Source organism: Panthera leo, chromosome B1, assembly GCF_018350215.1.
Source record: "Panthera leo isolate Ple1 chromosome B1, P.leo_Ple1_pat1.1, whole genome shotgun sequence".
In the NCBI taxonomy this organism is placed as follows: Eukaryota; Metazoa; Chordata; class Mammalia; order Carnivora; family Felidae; genus Panthera; species Panthera leo.
Window position 1 is genome coordinate 13542460 of NC_056682.1, and position 22911 is coordinate 13565370.

A 22911-nucleotide genomic window follows, 5' to 3' on the forward strand; every position below is an offset into this window, starting at 1 on the left:
AAAAAAGGTAGAGAAGTCAAGATATATTTCAACAGCCGAGGGAAATATTGGCGACTTCTTTTAACAGCCCCACTTGATTCAATAGCAGGGAAATGCGGAAACCCGTGCGAAGTAACACTTCACAGGCAGTGTAGACGGGAGAAGATACAGTTTGGTCAAAGAGGTAGCGGGGGAGGGGGAGGGGACCTGGGTGGCTCAGTCGGTTAAGTATCTGGCCATTGATCTCTGTTCAGGTCGTGATCTCAGGGTGTGAGCACGCATCAGGCTCTGAGCTGAGAGCGCAGAACCTGCTTGGGATTCTGTCTCACTCCCTTTCTCTCTGCCCCTCCCCTGCTCTCTCTCTGTCTCTCTTGCTCTTTCCCAAAATAAAAAAAACGTTAAAAAAAAAAGAAAAAAAGCAGGGGCGCCTGGGTGGCTCAGTCGGTTAAGTGTCCGACTTTGGCTCGGGTCATGATCTCGCGGTTTGTGAGTTTGAGCCCCGCGTCGGGCTCTGTGCTGACAGCTCAGAGCCTGGAGCCTGCTATGGATTCTGTGTCTCCCTCTCTCTCTGCCCCTCCCCCACTTGTGCTCTGTCTCTCTCTGTTTCTCAAAAATAAATAGATGTAAAAAAATTTTTTTAATAAAATAAACAAACAAACAAACAAAAAAGAGGTAGCAGGAGGAACCCCCCGGAGTTTCCAAGCGTAGGTTCTGGAACTCTGTGACCAGGCCAGCTCAGAATTTCACCACTATTCTTAGCGCTGGATGGAAGGCAGAAATCAGAAAGTGAAAGGCAGAGGAGTCCTAATGTTGCTCAGACAAAAGAGACTTGTTGATAGCCTAGAGGTAAGCGGAGCCAACGTGGGAGAATCGGGAGTCAACCCCAAGACACCATGTTGAAAGCACATTAAAGAGAGATGTGATGCGTATAACGATAGCCAAGGATCAAGAGAGAGGGAAGGATTCCTTGGGAGAGGGATTCTCCCTGGGAAAAAAAAAAAAATCTAAATAGAAATCACAGTCCTAGGGATGTGGTACCGAAGAGAAGATCTGGGGCCACCAGAAATCATTTGTTTCAAGCTGATTCTGGAATCACTCCAATAAAAAGTGAGTTGAGGAAAGTTGGAGGGGAGTGGGAGCCACCACTGGAGGCCTTTGGGGACCTTCAGATGTAAGACAAAGATCAAGTGAGAAAGAGTAAAGACAAGGGAGGACCCTTTAAAATGCAGATTAGGGGCACCTGGCCGGCTCAGTCTGTGGAGGATGCCACTCCTGATCTTGGGGTCGTGAGTTTGAGCCCCACGTTGGGTATAGAGAACGCTTACATAAAAAAATACACTTTAAAATAAGTAAAAAAAATAAAATGCACATTAGACCTGGGAAGCCATCCCTCCTCAGGCCCAGTCACTTTTACCCCTGTCAGTTCAGCCGAATCAGGAAAGAGACAGTAGCTCAGCAAAGAAACACAAATGACCTTGTTCCTTCTGATTTAACTCTTGCTACTGGCCCTTGCAAAAACCTACCACCTCAAGTTAGCCACTTGAATTGCCTTTAAATCAGGATAGCATGGATTAAACCCACGTTCTAGAGAGGAAAATACATTTTTAGGGGAAGAGTAAGGGACAAGGATCAGTTTTTTCCATAGTTGAAGCCGTTTAGGTCCTCGAAACGTGAAAATCGTGTCCGCCGAAGAAAACGTCTTTGCAGAAATTTAAAAAATGCTCAATGTATTTGACAAAATTTCACGTCCAAAAAGCTCCCAATTTGCTTCTGCTCTTAAAAAAAAAAATCAAAGAAGTAAAAATAGTATACATTTTTGTTAGAAGAAGAAAGAGAATTTATTTGTGAATGGCAAAAATGCTGTGAGAGAAAATTGTCCCATTGTGGAAAATTTAACAGGCATATTGGGGCCAACCTTTAGCCCGCTTCTGTAGTGAAATTTGATCTTGGGCTTAATTTTTTTTTATTATTAAAGTGAAAAATCAGTTCTAGTAGCTTGAACAAGCCTCCATAACACTCAGTAATAGAAAGTATGCCTCACTTCCTGGTACTACGGGACATTTTACAGTGATTTCACAAATTTTCATCGTTGTTGTTGTTGAAAGCAAGTTTTCTAGATAGGCAATAGTATTTCTTTCCACCATTCTCCACATTGAGAAGGATATAGGGTGGTCAGATTTTAATAGCTTTTTTTAATGTTTATTAATTTTTGAGACAGAGACAGAGTGCAGAGTGTGAGCGGGGGAGGGGCAGAGAGAGAGGGAGACACAGAATCCAAAGCAGGCTCCAGGCTCTGAGCTGTCAGCACGGAGCCCGATGCAGGTCTCGAACCCATGAACCATGAGATCCTGACCTGAACCTCAGTTGGACGCTTGATGGACTGAGCCACCCAGGTGCCCCATAGGGTGGTCAGTTTTTAGATGAATGTTATGCTGACGTTATGCAAACCTTTTATCATTGCAGAGAGGCCAATGCAAGTTGACCCGTGAGTGTAATCTGTGCCGACCAGGACTGATGTGCACCCAGAAGGAATGAAGTATGGATGTGAAAGAACGTAGGCCTTACTGCTCGCTGACCAAGAGCAGACGAGAAAAAGAACGGCGTTATACAAATTCCTCAGCAGACAATGAGGAGTGTAGGGTCCCCACGCAGAAGTCGTACAGTTCCAGTGAAACCTTGAAAGCTTTTGATCATGATTCTTCACGGCTGCTTTACGGAAACAGAGTAAAGGATTTGGTTCACAGAGAAGCAGACGAATACAGCAGACAAGGTAGGTCACCGGTCTCACAAAACAAGGCACACTCAGAAGGCGCCCACTTGGAGGTGCCATGTTTTTCTCCTCTATGGGTGACATGATTATTTTCCAACTTGGATGTCTAGCCTCTGATTCAGATTTTTGAGAAACTAGATGGTCACGTAGTTTTCCAGCTTAAAGGTAGAAAGCCACCTACAGACACATTGACCCCAGATAAGGGTACCGATTCATGTAGAGAATCACTGTGCACATATAAAAAATTTTTTAATGTTTATTTATTTATTTATGTATTGAGAGACAGACAGAGCGTAGGTGAGGGAGGGGCAGAGAGGGAGACACGGAATCCGAAGCAGGCTCCAGGCTCTGAAATGCCATGTCAGCACAGAGCCCGACACGGGGCTCGAACTCACGCACCGTGAGCTCATGACCTGAGCTGAAGTCGGACGCTGAACCGACTGAGCCCCCCAGGCGAGAATCACGGTGCACATTTTATATGTGGGGGGTGTGATTCTGCACACAGCCAGCGTTTGTGCGTAAACTTGAGATCCAGGTCTCGTGGGCTCCCTTGCCCTCTCCGGAAGGTGCTCACGGACGTTTTTGCAGTTAGAACTGACGTAAGGGAACGGGAGAGGTTGACAAGCAAAGACCTTTCACTCATTGAAAAGTAACAGTCCTAATTCTGAATTATCTCATGAGCCATGTAGCCCATGTGCTGATGTCTATCTGTTCATACAAGAGCCTGCTACTGAAGGGTTCAGGTTTCTCTCCGGCAGGCGATCTAGAACATTAAGGTTCTACCTTAAAACATCCCAGTTTCATGTAATATAACCCGTTATGGTTTGGCCACTCACGTGTATTTGTTGAACGTTTTTACGCTCTGTTTTCTGCCTGTACACTCTACCAGTGGAGTAATGACTTCTGTATCTTGCCTTCACAGTCTGAAACCTACCAATCTCCATGCTTTCAGACAATAGCTTATTTTAAATTGGGCATGCCTAGGTTTTTGTTTTCTAATACATTTTTTGGAGATGCAGGCACGATTACTACTAATAAAAATAAAATCCTCTCCCATTTGTATTGCAGAATCAGTTTACACAGAACTTAGCATCCCTCAGCTATTTTAATCAGGAAATGAGGAAAAATAAATTAAACTGCAAATGTAAAGAATATATTCCTTCTTTCCCAGTCACCTTACAAACAGTGGGACCAACAGTATGATACTGAGCAAGCAACAAATTTCGGGAAAATAATGCAATAAATCATGCAGAAGTTTGGAAATTTTCCATGGTTCTCTTCTTCTCTCTCTTGTGGAAAGAACCATCCTAACTAGATTGAAAGAACATTCACTCACCTAAACCAGTTTGCCTCAAAGAAGACTCATTTGATTTGCTAAAGAGAGATTTTTTTCCCCCTGAAGGATATCTTACTAAAATTACAGGTATCATCGTTTATGAAATGGGATATAGTAGCTTGACATAGTAGTTTTTTTTTTTTTGAGATTCAGTTTTTTTAATGTTTATTTATTTATTTTTGCGAGAGAGAGAGTGTGAGCAGGAGAGGGGCAGAGAGAGAGAGAGGGAGACAGAGACTCCAAAGCAGGCTTTGCACTGTCAGCAGAGAGCCTGATGCAGCGCTCGAACTCACAACTGTGAGATGACTGTGACCTGAGCCAAAGTCAGACACTTAACTGACTGAGCCAGTTTTTAAGGGAAGATATAAGACATAATATTTGAGATACATACCCTCGGTAAGCCAAGGGACTTCTAAGTCCATTGTACGATGTCTTATAATTCCAAACCCAAGTGTTTTTTTTTTTCTTTCGTATTGTCTACACAGCTGACATAGATTATCAGGGTACAGGTTCCACCAATTTAAAAAATAGTAGGTACTATGAAATGCATGCAGTCTGAACCCGGTGTGAAGCCTTGCCTTTTGTAGCAAAAACAACTAGTTTAGTGCCCTATCGGAAAAAAAAAAAAAAAAAAAAACCCACAAAACAAAACAAAACATTGTGGAATACCATTAAAAGAAAAAAAAAAAACCTCAGCACATGTGGCGTGATGCGTGGGGGAGGCTCATCTCCACCCCAAGCAAGCATTTCGTTTAGGCAGCACGAAGGATGCTCAAACGGGTTAAAAATAGCGAGCTGAAATTTTCACCTCCTAGGCAGCGCTAATCCAATGCAGACTGTTGTTGATGACATGGCCATACCATCTGCGGAAACCCTGGAACCACGGTTCTTAGGGGACCCAACAGTACTATTACTCAGCTTGTCGCCAGCCAGCCAGGCGCGGGGCAGGGGGGAGAAGAAGAGGGGCAGAGGGAAGAGAGAGTGAGCGAGGCAGCACGTGGAGGCGGCTTGTTGGGAGCGGCGGAATGAAGCGGGCAGCAGAGGTTTAAGGGCCGGAGAGAAAGGAAAAGCAGGAGTGCGGTGTGTGCTCGGGCCCGCTTTCCACCTGACGTGTTCGTCAATCGGGCCATATTGGAAACACGAATGGAATATACTGCTACGTATTGCTCATGTGCGCTGATCCCTTGGTACGCTCCAGTCATGGCACTAGCCAGGTTTTACGTGCACCCTCCCACTCCTTGGGTGACGTGGGTCCCAGTAGTGCCCTCCTTTGCCAAGTGGGGAGGCCTGACACCCCAGGGCTAGCGACGGCCGAGCGGGGGGCTTGAACCCGGGGCCGGTCTGCCCCTAGCGCTTGGCTTCCCACCTCTGTGCCGTGGCCAAAGCCGGAGAACGGGCAGTTCCGGGTCAGAATTCCCCTTTGCTTTATTGGTGCCAGTTGTGGCCCCTTTTGATGGTGTGGCTAGAGGGCAAGGAGGAGACTGGAGACATCTTTAGGAGATACAGCGATATGATTATTTGGGACCAGGTGGGATGAGCTTGAGGGAGAGGAGCTATTGCAAATACTTTCTCTCTCCTGTGGTTTGATACAGGGAATGTGTGTAGCCAGAGCAGTAAATGTAGGAGACAAGTGACGGAGGAAAGTTTGCTGTCGGATTCTCTTTTTCTCAAGCACGCATAATGAAAAATCCTCCTAGGCTTCCCTTTCCTTTGAACCTGACAAATGTCAATTTTTCCTCCCTGACTATTATGCTGTGGGATTAATTATTTAATTGACAAAACGTGCTTCCTGCCACAACTCCTGACATCATACACATAATAAAAATGAAAGATGAAAAAATGTTACCAGTAGCCAAAGATCTTTGAACCGATTCCAAAGAATCATGCTAATGTGGCTTGTCTGTGGGGTCCTAAAACAACTTGTCAATCCTCATTCTACTTTAAATGACACAGGCAAGGGCCCCTTCAGCCCAAGGAAGGGATACGTAGAGACCCCTGTGAATGCAATTATGTGAAGCATGCAAACGTAGAAATATGATGCTTTTATGTCTCTTGACCGATTTGGTGGCCTACTGTCCAACTTGATTTTTGTGGCTCTAGTGACTTTCATTAATTATGTATTCTATTTAGAGACTGCAAAGCCGGGGATGGTTGCGTTTTCACAATAATGTGTCATGTGACCAGATCCCACATAGATCTCTTTCTCTGTCTCTTTTCAAATCTCTTCCTATGGTTTATTAGGTGATGGGAATAGTTGTTGTTTCAGCAGCTGTGGAACCCTCCGTAGGTGCGATGGCGTTAGGGTGACAATGACCTGTTTTGCATTCTTGGATACCATTTTCTTTGATTCAGCTTTGAGGAGAATTTATCCTGTCAGGTCTGAGACACATTTCTCATGAAACAGCTGCATAAGATCATCCCACAGTTTTAGAGAAGTGATAAAGTAAGAGATCTTTTTTTTTTTTTCCTCTGCACTATGTGCATTCCTTGTAGCGTCCTCGACCGAACGAAAATATTTATCAACTCCAACAAGAAATGTTGGCCATGAGGGTGAATTTTGAAACGAGGCGACGTCTGGAAATAGGAACGCTTTTGTTCCGCAGAACCATATGTCTGCAAATCACCTCTGAGACAGTCTTAACCCAAAATGTTTACCAGTCAGTCAGTTATTGGTATTGGGTGGTGAATTGCAGAATTTTAAAATGAAAAGATCACCATTCACTCCTCATTCACAGAATGGCGGTGGGGAGGGGAGTTATCTGTTTTTAAATTTGAACAACAGAGAGCATTATGTCTGTGTTTATACATTCCTGAAATCAAAATGGAACATACATCTGTAAAGTAGGAAAGGGAAGGAGGAAGGCGGGTTGACAAAGACAGGCGCTCATTGAACAGCTTGCTTCCGGTCCCCGAAACTCTCCTCTTTCCTTACCCCTGCTCCGGGGTTTGCCTTCTCTTCCTGCTTATCGCTGTCAGCAGTGCCCAGCCGTCCCCAGTTCGCCCAAATATGGCTTCTGCTTCTCCCCTCATGACATTGCTCATCTAAGACTAGTTCAAGGGTAGCAGACCCCACAGGCCCTGATTTTTGACGGCTGCACCTCCTTAGTGGGCCGCATCCTGAGTTTATCTTCTGTACAAATATTCCAGATGCTCGGCCTCTCCCTTACCGAGGATAACTCTGTTTTGTGAAACAAAAGAACATTAGAGGAGCAGTCCAGGGTTTCCTGTGACCACGTGTCCAGGATTCCAGCGTTATGGTGGCTTGAATGAAGCCTCATCGACCCATCCCCCAGACAACTCCTTACTTGCTCTGAGCTGAACAGTGATCCAGGGTGCAAAGGAGATCTGAGATTCTACAGAGTCCCCGAAGGACAAAGCTGATGCAGGTAGTTTTTCCCTTTCGGTCGGATGAGCGCTCAGAATGGGGTGCAGCCCTGGGGTGAAGATCAGGAAGAAGGCTGTGACTTTGTGGCAGACAGAGACTGACCTGCCTCTCCATGGTCCTTCTGGGACTGAAAGTTGCCTTGCAAGAGCAGCTGGTTTCCTTGGCCCCTCAGGAGCTGAGGGAACCGACCAGATGCGTTTGGTCTGCTCTGATATTGCGGGAGTGCCAGCCAAGGAAAACAGGGAGGGGAGAGATTTGTCTCTAGAGTCTAGCAGGACTTACCACTAAAGCACCCCCGGAAAGCCACAACGTGCTTAGTGGCACCCAAATTGCAGGAAGTGGGATAGGCTGCAAGACAAACCAATCAGGAAGCTGCTGACGAACACGAGCAATGAAGATAGAGGAGGAAAACTTGAACCTAAATTAAAAAGCGTATGAGTGCTTGTAGAAATCCAAGTACCAAAAAAGGCAGCAAAAGAAAACCGACAGTAACCAGCAAATGCTAGGCTGGGAAAGCTGCCATTCGCATATGAAAAAATATAATAGATTAGTTGAAGAAAAGAGGGTGTTCACTGATCAAATCCGGATTCATAGTTTTGAAGACCAAGGAGAAGAAACAACTCAAAACAAGAAACCAAGTTCCAGGTAAAATTAAAAAGAAAACACATGTGTATGTGCACCCCCCCACACACACACACTCACCCCAACACACACCCCTAAGCTCATCCTAGAGTTTTTTTTTCACCTTAGAGAAAGAAGATATTTTATAAGCTTCTACAGAGAAAAAAAAAAGTTACTTTTCTTCTTGCTTACAAAAGAAGCAAAATGAATTTCTCACCTGCGACAATGAAAGGAGAAGACAGTACAATACCATCTACTGGGAGAGAAGAACTACAGCCCGGGGATCCTCTGTGCAAGGAAGACATCCTTCGTCTCTCAGAGTAAATTCATGATAGTTGGGGACATGCAAAGATTGTACGCGTGTCGTCTAAGAAAGCGTTCAAGAAACAATACCGATGAAATCAACTCTGCAGTATGTGTGTGGACAATTCCCAAATGACGATAACAGAACAACTGGAAATGTCTAGGAACACTACGTGGGAGACCTTGAAAAAAGGCTAGACTAAAAAGTGATCACTTGTCTCAGCAATACCCAGGAGTTGGAGGAAAGCGGTAAGGAAAATAAAAGAGTTCTGGAATCTCAGTCGAAAAGGGAGAGGGCGAAACAGGGAATAGGAGTTTTAGTAGAGAGAAATCATTGCTACTTTGCATTCAAATAATAATGAAAAACATGTATTTGACTATGAATGTCAGGAAAGGGAGGTAATCATTAGAGGAAGGGAAAAACACAGTAGACCTACCTAATTAGCAGGAGGGAAAGGGAATGAATAGCAATCTGATCAATGTAGCAGAAACTGCTCCAAGGAAAAAGGGGAAACAAGTAAAATCATGAATAACCATAAAACAAGATGAAAGAAGGCAAATCTACTATACTACATATTACATGAAATGTAAATGCGCTGAGTTTGACATAAACAGAACTATCCCATTGGTTTCTAAACATTACTGGTATTTATAATAAACGGACTTAAAAAGGCAAAAGGAAGGTTGAGAATAAAGAGATCGATAAAGAAGTATCAGGTAAATACCCACCAAAACAAAAAGAAAGAAGAAATGGCAGTGTTAATAGTAGGAACAGCAGAATTTGCTATTAAAAACACTAAACAAGATAAAGAGGACCACAGAGTAAATGATAAAAGACAGAAGGATGAATTGCATACATTAAACAATACAGTAGCTAGTAGGAAAAAAATGGTTGTTAAAATACATTTATTTGGGGATATTTTTGGTTTACCTCCTTTGGAATCAGATCTAGAAGACAAAAATAAGGAAGCAATTATATAATATTAATATAAATTTTCAGTTAAACATATATATATATATATATATATATATATATATATATATACAGACATTTATAACCATCAGAAGGGATACAATTTTTCATAATTCTACATAATAGTTACAGAAACCAATTTTTATTGTGCATTTAGCCACAAAAATCAGAAAAGTAGAGACGTTAGAGATCAAAACATTTGATCATACAACTCAGTAAAATTTGAGATAAATAACAAAAAGATAAACAAACGAAACCTTTTTTCTCTCATGGATTATGATAACCCTAGATTATGATAGGAAGCAACAGAAAGCAATGAAAAGAAAGTTCTGCTTTAAAAATTTGTGGGAGACAGAGAAAGCCATAATCATAGGAAAAATATATTGTTAATGAGACTTAAAGAATAAAGACTAACAAAGAGGAATTTGCTATAGATCCTAAGAGATGAGTAAAAAAATAAACAGAAGGAAAATAAAGCAAAGGAAATGGAAGAGAGAGATAATCAAGATTAAAAACAAACAAAAAAGCTGATTCTTTAAAATGGCCAAGGAAATAGAAAGCCCCTGATGATCCCAATTAAAAAATAATGAGAACAAAAGGAGAGATACTGAACACCGTGTAACAACTAAAAGGCACTGCTCCACACAATTCAAATCTAGAGGAATTTATTTTTTCTTAGCAAAATATGATTGACCCCAAATTATTTCACAACATGAAGAAAACTTTCCAAAACCAATTATCTCAGAAGAGAGTAGGAGAGTGGCTAAAAGGTTACCATTATAAAGGAAATCGTTCCTTTTGGTGAATTTTAGGATCCGAGGTGAATTGTACATAACCTTTAAAGTGGAGCTCAATCCAAGGTTCAAAAAGCCATTTAACACCACACACACACACACACACACACACACACACACACACACACACACGATGGAAAGTACTAAAATTCATATTATAACGTTGGCATAACCTTAATAGTAACCAAAAATCTTGATTAAAATAGAACATAAAAGAGGCTATCTAGACCAAAATTACTTCTTGATATATGTGTGAAAAGTAGTCTAAATAACTGTTTGCATGTAAGAATCTAGCAATGTATAAAACGGATGATAGTCTAGGCCAAATTAATAACCAAGAAGTTACTAATCCTTGGTATAATGTGAGGATTTTTCAATGTTAGGAAGTCTATTAACATAATTAGATTAATAAATCAAAGTAGAAAAACATGATCTTATCAATAAATGATGAAAAGGTTTGGGATAAAATTTAGAAACCATTCCTTATTAAAGTAAAACTCACTAAGTAAAACAAGAATAAAAAAACACAAGCATCTTAGTCATATATAAGATGACCACTGAAAAAATTTGAACAGTATTCTAATTGAGGAGATCCTAGGACCATTTCAGTGAAAATCAGGAACATGAGAGAGGCTCACCTCCTCTCTCACAATTCCTATTCAGAATCGTTCTTGATGTTTTAGCGACTGAACTAAGAGAAGAAAATTGAATCATTGATTTATATTTTGCAAAACGTTAAAGTTGGCACTTTTGTGAACCGTATGTCAGTTGTATACATACAAAAACCACATGTCTCTAGAAGTTAAACGAAATAGTTGGAAGCAAATTGGTGCTTGGATGAATACAAGATAAATATACAGGCATCAGAGGTAATGGAGCATAGTGGTTAAGAGCATAGATTCTGGATCCAGGTGATCTGTGTTTGAGTCCTAGGTCTGCCATTCATTAGCTGACTGGCGAGTGACGTAACCTTGGCCAAGTAACTTGCTTGGACACATTACTTAGTTTCTCTCTGCTTCAGTTTTCTTCCATGTAGATTGCACCTTAGTTTTCAATCTATAGTTGTGGAGAATGAAATGAGTGAGAATACTGCCTGATACATGTTAAATACTATTTTTGAGTAATTATTAAACAATAATTGGCTAGCTTTGGAAGTCAGAATAAAACATCCTATCCAAACAGCAACAAACACTATAAAATTCTTTGGAATAAATTTTATAAAAGTGCTATGAGGCCTTTTATGAAGAGATCTCTAAAATGTTATTGGAAAACATAAAACAAGATCTGAGTAGGTAGGAAGACAGTCAATGTTTTTACATGGGAAGACTGATACCCTAAGAATACCAATTCTCCCCAGAATGTGTGGAAGTCAAGGTTTGTTTTAAATTAGAGAAAGGGGTCTTAGAGTTCACGTGGGGGATAAATCTGAAAATAGTCAAAAACATATTTAAAAGGCTAATAATGATAAAATGGCAATTAGATAATATATATATAATATAGTATATATACTATATACTATATTATATATTAATATATATATAAATATGTATTATATATATATTATATGTTATATAGTATATATTAATATATATAAATATGTATTATATATATTATATGTTATATAATACATATATAAATATGTATTATATATATTATATGTTATATAATACATATATAAATATGTATTATATATATTATATGTTATATAATACATATATAAATATGTATTATATATATTATATGTTATATAATATATATAATATGTATTATATATCTTAATATATAATATATATAAATACATATATAATATATATATTAAGTCCTATGAAGCCACTGCAATCACATCTATACGATATTGGCATAAATAAGGATAAGTCAACCAGTGGAATAGACTGAAATTTCAGAAATAGATCCTAGTATATAGGGAAATTTAGCATGAAACAGAAAATGGTTTTTCTATTCAGTGGGATTTGATAAATGGTGCTGGCACAACTGGTTATCCATCTGGAAGAATATAAAATTGGACCCATATCTCTCAGCATATTCAAAAATAAGTTAAGATGGATTAAAGACAAATGTAAAAAATAAAGCAGGAAGAATTCTAGCAGTTAATTTAACAGACTGGATAAAGTAGGATCGACTTGATCCACAAATAGCAGCAAGCTCCCACAACAACGACTTCAACATCCAACAGTTATCAACCAGGAAACCAGGAGTCTAGAGGTGGACTGTTCAGGGTTCAAAGATGCCATCAAGGACCCAGGTTCCTTCTGTCTTTGTTTGTTCTGGCATCCTTAGCACGTGGCGTTTGTCCTGTGGGTCCCCAGATGTTCACTGCATTTTCACATTCCTGGCTGAAACAGAATAAAAGCAAAGGTGAGAAGTCCTTCTCCCCTTTGGACTGTTTCTTTTTACTCCCCGGAGATGTCTTGCTGCATCTCTTTTTTCAGAACTGTTATACTTGGCTACGCTTAGCTGCATGAGAAGAGGGAACATTTACTATTTTTGCTTTCCAGCTTTTATAACAGAGGAAGGCAAGGAAAAAGTGGTTGTGAATCCACACAGCCTGACCGGGAGACTACCCGTACACATCGAGAGTAGGGCAGACCCTTCTCCTAGAAACAGAAAACTCAGAAGAAAAAGCTTAAATGATTAATTTTGTATTTAAAACCTGAGGTTTGTAGATTAAAATACCATAAACAAAATTATTACTTTGGGAATTATGTTTACGACCCACGTGACAGATATAAGGTCTAAGATGTAATATATGAAGAGAGAACTTTCACCAATTGAAAACAGAAAGACAAACAGTCCGATGGGAGAAGCGTCAGGGATAAACCATTCATAAAAGAGCAAATTTAAGTAGTCGGTAAACATGTGGAAAGGTGATCAGTTTTCCTGTTAGTCTGAGAAAGGCAGTAGCTAACCCCAGCTCCTATCCCCCCACTGCAAAGCTCCCAACCTGGCTTCCCTCACTGAGCATTTGTGGACCGTGTGACTACCGGTGCTCTGCTTGGGGAATATTCCTCCCACCTTGGAAAGCGGAAAATTAATGGAAGAGGCTATGGTGGTGAGAGGTTTTCCCGGTTGGAATTCTGAACACATTTTTTCAGGGAGACAGCCTCCGTACCTGGATGTCATGCTTTACTGTGCTTTTCATCCAGTTCCTCAGACACAGAGAACTTCATTACTTATATGTTCCATCATGGCCCCCTACATGTTGTTTTCATAGGAAAATATATCCAGTTGACCCTTGAACAGCATGGGGGTTGGGGCCCCGACACCCCACACAGTCAAGAATCCACGTATAACTTTTGACGTCCCCCAAACTTAACTATTAATAAGCCCACTGTTACTGGAAGCCTTACCAATAACATAAGCAGTCAATTCTCATACGCTCTGAATGCTGTATGTATTATATTCTGGATTCTGACAATAAAATAAGCTAGAGAAAAGAAAATGTTATTAAGGAAATCATAAAGAAGAGAAAATACATTTATAGCACTGTACTATATCAAAAAATACCCACATGTAAGTGGGCCCACGCAGGTCAAACCCATGCTGTTCAAGGGTCACCCTGTCGACTTCTCAACACAGTATACTCCTAAAGTGAGGACTTTCTATACAATTGTGAAGTTTTGGCTTAGTAAGAAACCAAAAAAAAAAAAAGAAAAAAAAAAAAGCAGTGTATGAATCGCTTTACTCAAAAACTTTTAGATAAGAATATGAAGAAAACAGAACAAAAATCCATTTGTAATACTAGAGAGAGTGGGGGAGAGAGAGAAAGAAAGGAAAAAAGGAAAGGAAAGAAAAGAAAAAAAAACAAAGAAAGAGCAGGCTGCACGTGTAGCTGAATATGGAAAATTTTGGGTTTACCTTCTTCCTTTCATCCAGCTTCAGCCAGGGTGAGATTTCATTTGGTGCTGGGCAGAGGCACATTGTCTCTACTGAACCATAACCACAATCCTCTTAAAAACAACTTCTGCTGGCATTGCCCTATAATGTTTTGCTGGATAAAGACATTTTGCCTGTTAGAATGATAGCATCCGTGACATATCAGGATTGTGCCGAGGGAGAGAATGAAGAGAGTTAGTGACATATAGGTGGGACCGTGCCTCTCAAATATTTTCATCAATTTCCAAATAGAAAAAGGCCCATTTTTAGCTTTTAGATATAGATTGCTTGGGCGGGGGTGGGGGAGGGAAGTTTTATTGCTAGAATATTACTAAAATGATGAATAATTTAAAAATCTTTCTCTATGCTGTATGTTCCAGAGAGGTCAAAAGAGTTAGATTCATATTTCTTAGATGTAGAACATGAAGGTTATACATATCATTTTAGAATGTCACTAACAGCACTGGGCTGATGTAAAAATAGTATTAACACCACCTTTAAGATAACAATTATGTGTCTGTCTGTACCATTTTATCCTGCTTCGGAAGCGAAATGGGATGCATTCATTTTTTTTCCTCGCTCCCCTTATTTTTATTTTATTTATTTGTGTTTTTTTGCATTATGAAAATATATTAAACATTCCAGCATGTTGAAAATTGTGAAAGAGGAAGATTTGGGAGCCAAGAGCAAAATGCTTTTAATTTTAAAGATGGAGATTTAGTTTAGTCTTGGATGCCATTATGGTGAATAATGGGAACTGATCCTAGACTTCAAAAGAAATATGACCATATGGTCTTACCATTCAGCACTTAATGCTGCTATGAATTTCCAGTTATACCCCAAACTTTTCATTTCCCCAGTGTTCCCCCTCACCTCTGTCATCATACAAAAATGAAAGGAATCTGAAACCCTTTTTTTTTTTTTTTTCCTGAAATCCTAACTGATGCAGAGAAAGCTTTTTCTTGGTGAGCCTAGGGTTTTGTAAAGAAAGACAAAAACCTGAAACATTAATCAGATACACCAGGCTAATTACCGCAACTCCAAAGTTTATTACTTTTAAATATTAACTACTTAAAATGATTCATTTAGAGATCAAAATGATTAATCCTTCTCAGTCACTATAAATGTCAGCGGCGGGATTAAAGGATTTAGATGGTCATGTTTACTCAACCTTACGTTTCTGTACTTAAAGACACAAGTTAAATAGTTCCAGTTTATCATTGTTGCCCGTTAATGTTTTCCTCTCAGATGCCTCTTTTAGCTCCCCTGCCTAACTGATCGTTAACTAATTTTGGCTGTGAAAGAGGCAAGTATTTCTCTCTGGCTTGGTGGCCAACCTGCTTTGTAGATTACCTTCCAGAAGGTGTGAGTAGATAGATGTAGCTTATAGCCCTCCTCCGGACACAGTGGGGGTAATCCTTTCCCCCTGCTTCGGCCTTTATTGGTCTGATGTCTTGAGCCCCCAGCTTCCTGCTACATTTTGTATCCGGTCCTCCCCACGTTGCCAGTTTCGGATCCACATCGTGAATCACTGTGGTGCCGCTTCAGTCGCAATTATTAAACACCTGCTGCTTCATGCCCAACCGTATGCATATTTAAACCAATAGCTACTGCAGCTTGACTCAGATACCGCCAGACAGGGTGTAGGCACGTTGTGATCACTCGGGTCTTAGATTGTTCTGAAAAAAAAAAAAAATAATAATAATTACTAAGTGACAATAAGAAGCAAATTCATTTCGGAATGCTTTTTGATAAAAACCAAGCGCGAAGTTATTTCTCTAGTTACAAATTGTTGCCAATATCAAGGTGACACCGTTTTGGGGGTTGGGTGTATAAATCCTTGGTGATTCATGCTTCCAGAGATGCTCTTTCGTTACAAGTCAGCGGACTCACAACCGAATGTTTGTGATTTGAGTCACCAGACTCAAACCCATTATCTGGGTTTGCTGCCCACCCCCCCCCCCCCCCCCCCCCCCGGAACTCCACAAATCTTCTCCTGAAGAAAATGTACGTTCTCCGGGCCATTCATTTTTAAATGTTATTTATTTATTTATTTATTTATTTATTTATTTATTTATTTTTGAGAGAGAGAGAGAGAGAGAGAGAGAGAGACAGAGAGACAGAGAGCGCATGAGCGGGGGAGGGGCAGAGAGCGAGGAAGAGAGAGAGAGAATCCCAGGCAGGCCCTGCTCAGCACAGAGCCAGAAGCCAGGCTCAAACTCGGTGAGATCATGATCTGAACCACAACCAAGGGTCAGATGCGTAACTGACCGAGCCACCCAGGCGCCCTGGGTCATTCATTTTAACTCTGCTTTCTTTGCTCGCAAATATACTTGGGGTATATGATATACTTGTCAATATACTTGTCACCCTCCTCACCAAGTTCGCCATGGCGCCTCTGGCTCCTGTCCTCATTGGCAGAGGTGCCCTGCACAGCTGAGTTCAGGATAAATGCCCTCGGGCCAACCTGCAGTGGCTTCCATTAGACTCGTGTTTTGAATAACAAACCGGATTCTAATTATGACATACAGATCATGTTCTCCATCTTCTAAGAACTTGAGATCATCAGTATGTGGTTATGGGTGTTACTATCACATGACCAGGTAAATTGAGCAAGCCGCTGAAGATGCTCGCATTTTACATACAGTGTAAAATGGGGTGGGGCAGTTAAGGTATTTAATGGGACTTAAAGTTGAATTTTGGAACGTTGTTTTGTGTAGGGCCTTATAAGTAACGATCTATACCATCATTGCAATTTCTGTTGCATGTTCAAGGGTGGGTATTCCGTTCAAACGGTGACAAATATAGCTTAAGAAGGTTAAAGCATTTGGATTGTCCCATAAAATAGGCATTAGGTCTCAAAGGGGAAAACGTTACATACATTTCTAGATTGTGTGATCTTCGTATCGTTTTGCAAACGCAGCAAAAACAGGGAACTCTAGATAAGATGGTGGTGACATTAATTCCACAAGCATCAAATGAGAACTATTTGCCCAATTTGTAGTTTTGTGTTATCCTCCATTGTTGGGGGAATGTCAGTGCCTCAGGAGAGAGAATCCATCCAAACTCACAGCAACCAAGGAAAATATTTAAAGACAATTATAGATTATTTTATTTCCACGTATTAAGTGTATATTGAATCTTCCCTCCGTTTCCCAAACTCCATTTGGAGGGTTGTGACTATAGAAGAAATGAATGAATAGCCACCATTTTCCAAAGCCATGTGTGATGAAAGGAAGGGCAGAAATGAAATATTGCTGTTCCAACATTTCTTACACAACTTTACTTCTTCGCAACCAATAAGGAAGGATTTTTAAAATCCAGCTTCTCCCGGAGAAGGTAATAAATTAAAATTCTAATTATGGAAGAGGAGCTAAAAATTAGCAAATCAAAAAATATATATATTTGGGTTTTTTAAAGGATATAGACTTCAATTTTTTCTTTAGTATGTTTTTTTTAGATTAAGGGAAGTAACATGCGGAGTAAAATTTCACAACTATAAAATAGAGCATCACTAATTTCCTTCCCTTACAGTCCCCTCTAAATGATCATCACAACAGTTTTCTAGCCTTCCTCACCTTTATTCATGCTCAAAACCATAAGCACTCACATAATCTGTTGGTTCTCTTTCTTAGTTTCCAAAAATGGGACCAGACTGTACACACCATTCTGCAACTTGTATTTTTTTTTTTTTTTTACTTAAAATATATATCACGGGCTTCCCTCCAGATTCAAAGATATAGGTCCAAACTCACTGTTTATGCTAGCCACATAGTGTTCCATTGAACAGGATACATAAAGTATTCAGCCATTCCCTTTCTGGTAAGCATTCCAATTATTTTAACTTTTGCAGCCATGACATAGTAATCATTATTTGTACATGCACATTTAAGATCAGGTGATTGTAGCCTCAGAAGTAGACTTTCTGTGCTGAGTATTTTTAATTTTAATGGAAAAACATTTTCAAAGAATAAACCAGCATGATAGAAAGCAAAGAAAAAATAATAGGATAAAATTATAATGAATTCACCTAGCGGGCCCACAGAATCAACTGTTTTTGAAAATCACAGCAATTCTTGGTTTGTACCCCAAATTTCAGTACCGCTGACCTCCATTCCAATTCCCCATTGCACACTTGGCGGTATGATATACTCTCTCACAATGTGGTATAAGAGAGAATCTACACATGATAACAAGTGTGGAATATACACAAGAGAAATGAAGATATATATTGACAAAAACTTGTACATGAACGTTCATGGCAGCATTTCAGAATAACCAAAAAGTGGAAACAACTCCAATGTCCATTAACTGGTGAATGGATTCTGTAACTGAACCCAACTGCATCGGCCCGAAGCACAGCAAAGCCAATCGCTGAGACATCAGGTATGCAGTAAGGGAACAATCTATTCAAGAGGCAGCCAGAGGAGGAAATGGGGGGGCAAGGCCAAATCCACTTCCCCAAAGGGGAACAGAACAAGCTTTTTGTAATCATAGGGATGAGACTACATTTATACTGATGAGAAGGAGCAGAGGGAACGTAAGATCATCCATAAAGAAAGATGGAGAATGTGTATTGAGCGAACATATCTGTAACACACATCCCAAGTTTATTTTGGAATGGAGACTTCACATCAGAGTGAGGCAGAACTCAGCCCTTGACATGTTGGGAAGTTACCTTGGGGCAAGGAGGAGGGGTTATAGGCATGCTCTGAGAGCCGGCATAGAGTATCCCTGGATAACGAAAGTAGGGCCTTGCTTGTTCCTAGGCTGGGGCCGTATCCATTGACTTTTGAGTCCAGGCTTCTGCAGAGACAGCTGGTGAGTTTGTTAGTGGGGTCTGAAAGACACAATAACAGATTAGGGGAAGCGGTTCTCTGAAAAACAAGTTTTAAACTCTCTGCTAATTTAACCTCATTCACCGTATGGGGCACGGATTCAATTCCCGCCCCCCCCCTTCCCCCCGAGTTATGATCATTTCTCAATCTTGATGACTTGGGGCAATGACCACTACAGCCACTTCTTTATCTCCTCATTTGAGGTTGGTTTGGGGTAAAGAGCAGTTTTTGCAGATCTTATCTGTAGCATGCCTATGTGAGGGGCTAACCGGAAGTGTTTAACCCATAGGTCACAGCAGCGAGGGAAGTCGAAACCACATGGAGTCAGACATGCCAAGTTTTTCCCTGTTACAGATATCCCATACAACTGAATACTATTTGACCCTAAAACTGAAGTATGGATATATACTACAATGTGGATGAACCTTCAAAACGTAATGCTGAGGGAAAGAAGCCAGGCGCAAAAGTCCACATACTGTAGGGTCTGTAGGGTCTGTTTTATTTGAAATGCCCTGAATAGGAAAATCTGTAGTGACAGAGAATGAATTGGCGTTTGCCTAGGGCTAGGGTGAGGAGAGGAGGGGTTGGGGGGGGGGGGTGGCAAGAGGAGGTGACTGATCATCGGTACAGAGTTTCTTGGGGGGAGGTGATAAAAATGTTCTGAAGTTGATTGTGGTGATAGTTGCACACCACAAGGCATGTACCGAAAACAGAAAAAAGAAAAAACAAGGGAGAGAGAAGAGAGAGAAAGCAAAATCTAGACTGTAGAGCAATCTAGACTCGAGGGAAGAAAATAACCGTAGGTTGGGAACTGGACCACCCAATAGTACAATCTGTTTCTTCTCAACGCACCCAGAGATAGTAGATGTCTTGCTTACTGGTGAATGTACTTGGCTTTGCAGCTTTGAAAAATCCCTCCCTGCTCTGACAACGTTATAGATGCTTTGTGAGAAAAAGTCCAAGAAGCTAAGCCATTTCCCAAGCCCCTTCCTTTATGGGAGGAGTAGCTTTGCTACGTGCCGACCTCACTTGAAGCATTAGCTGGTCCTGTCCACTTTGTCACAGACCTTTACTCATTTCTTTCAAAATGGGAACTTTTTTTTTTTTTAATGATCCAGCCTGCCCACGTTGTTGTTTTTTCAGTTTTTAAAAAACAGATTTTCAAATTTATAAGCATAGGAAAACAAAAACGCCTAATCTGATCCAAGCTATCATTGCCTTTTAATCACAGTGAATTTCACCCTCAGGTATACTTTATTCTCACTGCAATGTATGGTTTTGGTACTGGTTCAAATTATAGTAGGAAATTCTGTGTTGGCCCCGCTAATCGAGGTGACCAAAATGCAATGTGCAGGAGATAAATACTTACTTCACCAGTTCTAGCCAAACGGAATTAGCACAAAGACTCTAAAAGACAAAGAGGGAAATTAGGGTCATGTTGTTAGAACCATTGCAAAGAATACAGCCTGAAGAAAACATGGAAAATGAGAATAAATGTGTCCTTATCTCTTTCATGTTTCTTGAAGCCAAAGCAAGATGGCCAAGTTTTTAGCTGGTTCCAGAAGCATTTTTTCTACCTTTGTCTTTCCACTTTTGTACATTGCCCTAAAGCCTTCCCTACCAACCTCGCTCAGCCCAACCCTCCCACCTCTGTGATAACCTTCTGCCAGCTGTCTCTCTTCCCGAGTCAGAAGCCTTTCTTCTTTCCATCATCTGTTTTTGATAAGTGTAGCCCATCTTGCTAACACTGCTGCTAGATTGTGGAAAATAACCTGCTAGAACTAATTTATTCTGGTTTGATCCCTAGGTCTCCCCGGTGGCGTTTGCATTAAAACAGGGGATCCCACAAACAAGAATCCTTAACCAAAGAGGGGAATTGACAGGAATAGGGTCCAAAGCACCTAAGCAGATCTGGGCTAGAGATACTTTTGAATGAAGGAAAAGTGAAAGTCAACGGTGGTGGCGGCAGTGTGGCTATTCTAAAATTATTTGGAAACGATCCTCTCCTCACCATCAAATGCTACATTTCTTTATGCTTGTCAATTACATTTGTCCAGGGGTTTATTTTTTAAGCCATTCTCGTTTAGCCTTTCTTCATACTAGTCACAATTGACATAAAGTATCTCTTAAACCAAGTGGTGAGAACCCTGAAAGATGAAAAAATAGAAGAGTAAAGGGATTTGAACAGAGCTAGTGAGTGGCTTTAACTTCGATCTGCTGGAGGTCAGGTTTAGTGTTCTCTTCTAGAGGAAACGACAGCAGACTTTTTAATTTAGGAAGCCAATCTAACAGGGTTCCCTCCGCGTGTGCTTGCTTTCCAGCTTGCATTTCAGAAAGAGCCCGTAAGAGTTTTGAGTTATTGTGAGGCGTTGATTTCCAAGGGTCAGATGTTGAAGGAGTTTGGACTCTACGTATTGGCTCATAGGGATGGTGCTTTGGGTATTTATTTGCAAAGTGAACTGTGTTTACATACCTGAGCAACAAATAATTGAAGATAGTTTTCTGTTTTCCTTCACCTCATAGATTTTTGCATCAAGATGTTACCATTGTAAAAAGTCAATAACGTGGAAAACGTTTTAAGTTGCATTTCAAAGATTAGAAAGAAGTTTTACTGCTTTTAACCTCTCTCTTATTTTTATTTTCCAACATGGGCACCTCCCCAAATAGAGGAAAGATGCAGAGGATTTTATCATTCATCTTTGCCCTTTAAAAATTATTATGTATTCTTATTTTGAAAAATCAACATGTATAATGGTAATATTTAACTGTTTTTGACCCCTTTCTTCCCTCTTCCCATTTAAAATGTGATGTATAAATAACAGTGGAGAAATTCTCCCACCACTATTCCATTAACTGTCCATGACCTTGACCTTTTTGGGATTTACTTTCATAATACAAGCTACACTAATTCTTTAAAAAAAGATTCTGACAATACTGTGCCTTAATTCGTCAGGCTTGCCCACTTTTTCCACTGGTCCAATGGGCTCTTTTTCCCTTTTCTTCTTCTCTTTTTTATTTTCCGACATATTTTTTGGTTCAGGTACTTATTGAAATCTCTCTGATAAGCAGTTTGATTTGCAGCTAATTGTAGCAACAGATTTTCATTATTTATGAGTGTCATTGTCAGAATCCATTTCGAAGTCTGACCAAGATAAAGCTGATTCCGACTTCTGATATGACCACAGCAATACAGCAATTAACCACACTAGTTAAAATGTGCTGAGGCCTGGAGGCTACTGATACCTTTATAACCAAATATGTACTATACTGTGCATTATGTTTGACTCACTTCCTAGAAGATTCAACATGTTGTTATTTTATCACAAATCACCTATGACATCCGCTTTTAAAACATACAGTGTTGTGTTAGCTCTCACACCAGCCAATTAACTTTAAAATGTTCGTAGATTGAAGAGACAGAAGTAGGAAAATGAAGACTATGAGTGATCTAAATGCTTCACATTCTTGAAAGGTTGGTTTTATGTAGTGGCATTTAAATCAGTCGTTGTGTGCTGTTATTCTTTACATGGATGTTGATTCTGGTCGGTACCTAAATCTAAATCTCAGACTCCATCACACCAGCACGAGCCAAGAAATGGAAGAGTCATATACCTGCATCCTACAAGCAAACATATTTCTCCCTCTACTCATCCAGAGGCCCATAAAACATACGTGAAAGTTCAAGAATACATACACGATTGGCAAAGTCATTAATAAGAGTAGTCATTTTAAAGTGTCACCTAATTTAAACACTTTTACTTTAAGTTATTGCCGTGTCGTGGGTTTTATTATGCTCAATTTATTAGTAAAGGCCCGCAGGGTTCACAGCCGTTTATTTTTCAGGGAACTTGATTTTATCATTAATTTTTAAATACATTTTTCTCCCACTTTATTTTTAGAGTGCACTTTATTTGCAAAAATTGGTTTACTCTGATCAATACCGATGTTTCCAGGTGATTACTAAAGATGTCTAGAAAGTCATATGTCTGCAAATTTTCAAGGCATGACACTCCAAAAT

General features: G+C 40.1%; 1 protein-coding gene across 3 annotated transcripts in view; it reads left to right on the forward strand.

Annotated features, from left to right (window-relative positions):
* The first annotated feature begins 739 nt into the window (after positions 1 to 739).
* Positions 740 to 22911, forward strand: part of TENM3 (teneurin transmembrane protein 3) — a 451547-nt gene continuing 429375 nt past the window's right edge. For all 3 annotated transcript variants that reach the window (XM_042934226.1, XM_042934227.1, XM_042934228.1), the window contains exons 1-2: positions 740 to 825; positions 2443 to 2749. In XM_042934226.1, the coding sequence (XP_042790160.1) occupies positions 2518 to 2749 (232 nt within the window). In that variant the 5' untranslated portion in view covers positions 740 to 825; positions 2443 to 2517. The remainder of the gene's footprint in view (positions 826 to 2442; positions 2750 to 22911) is intronic.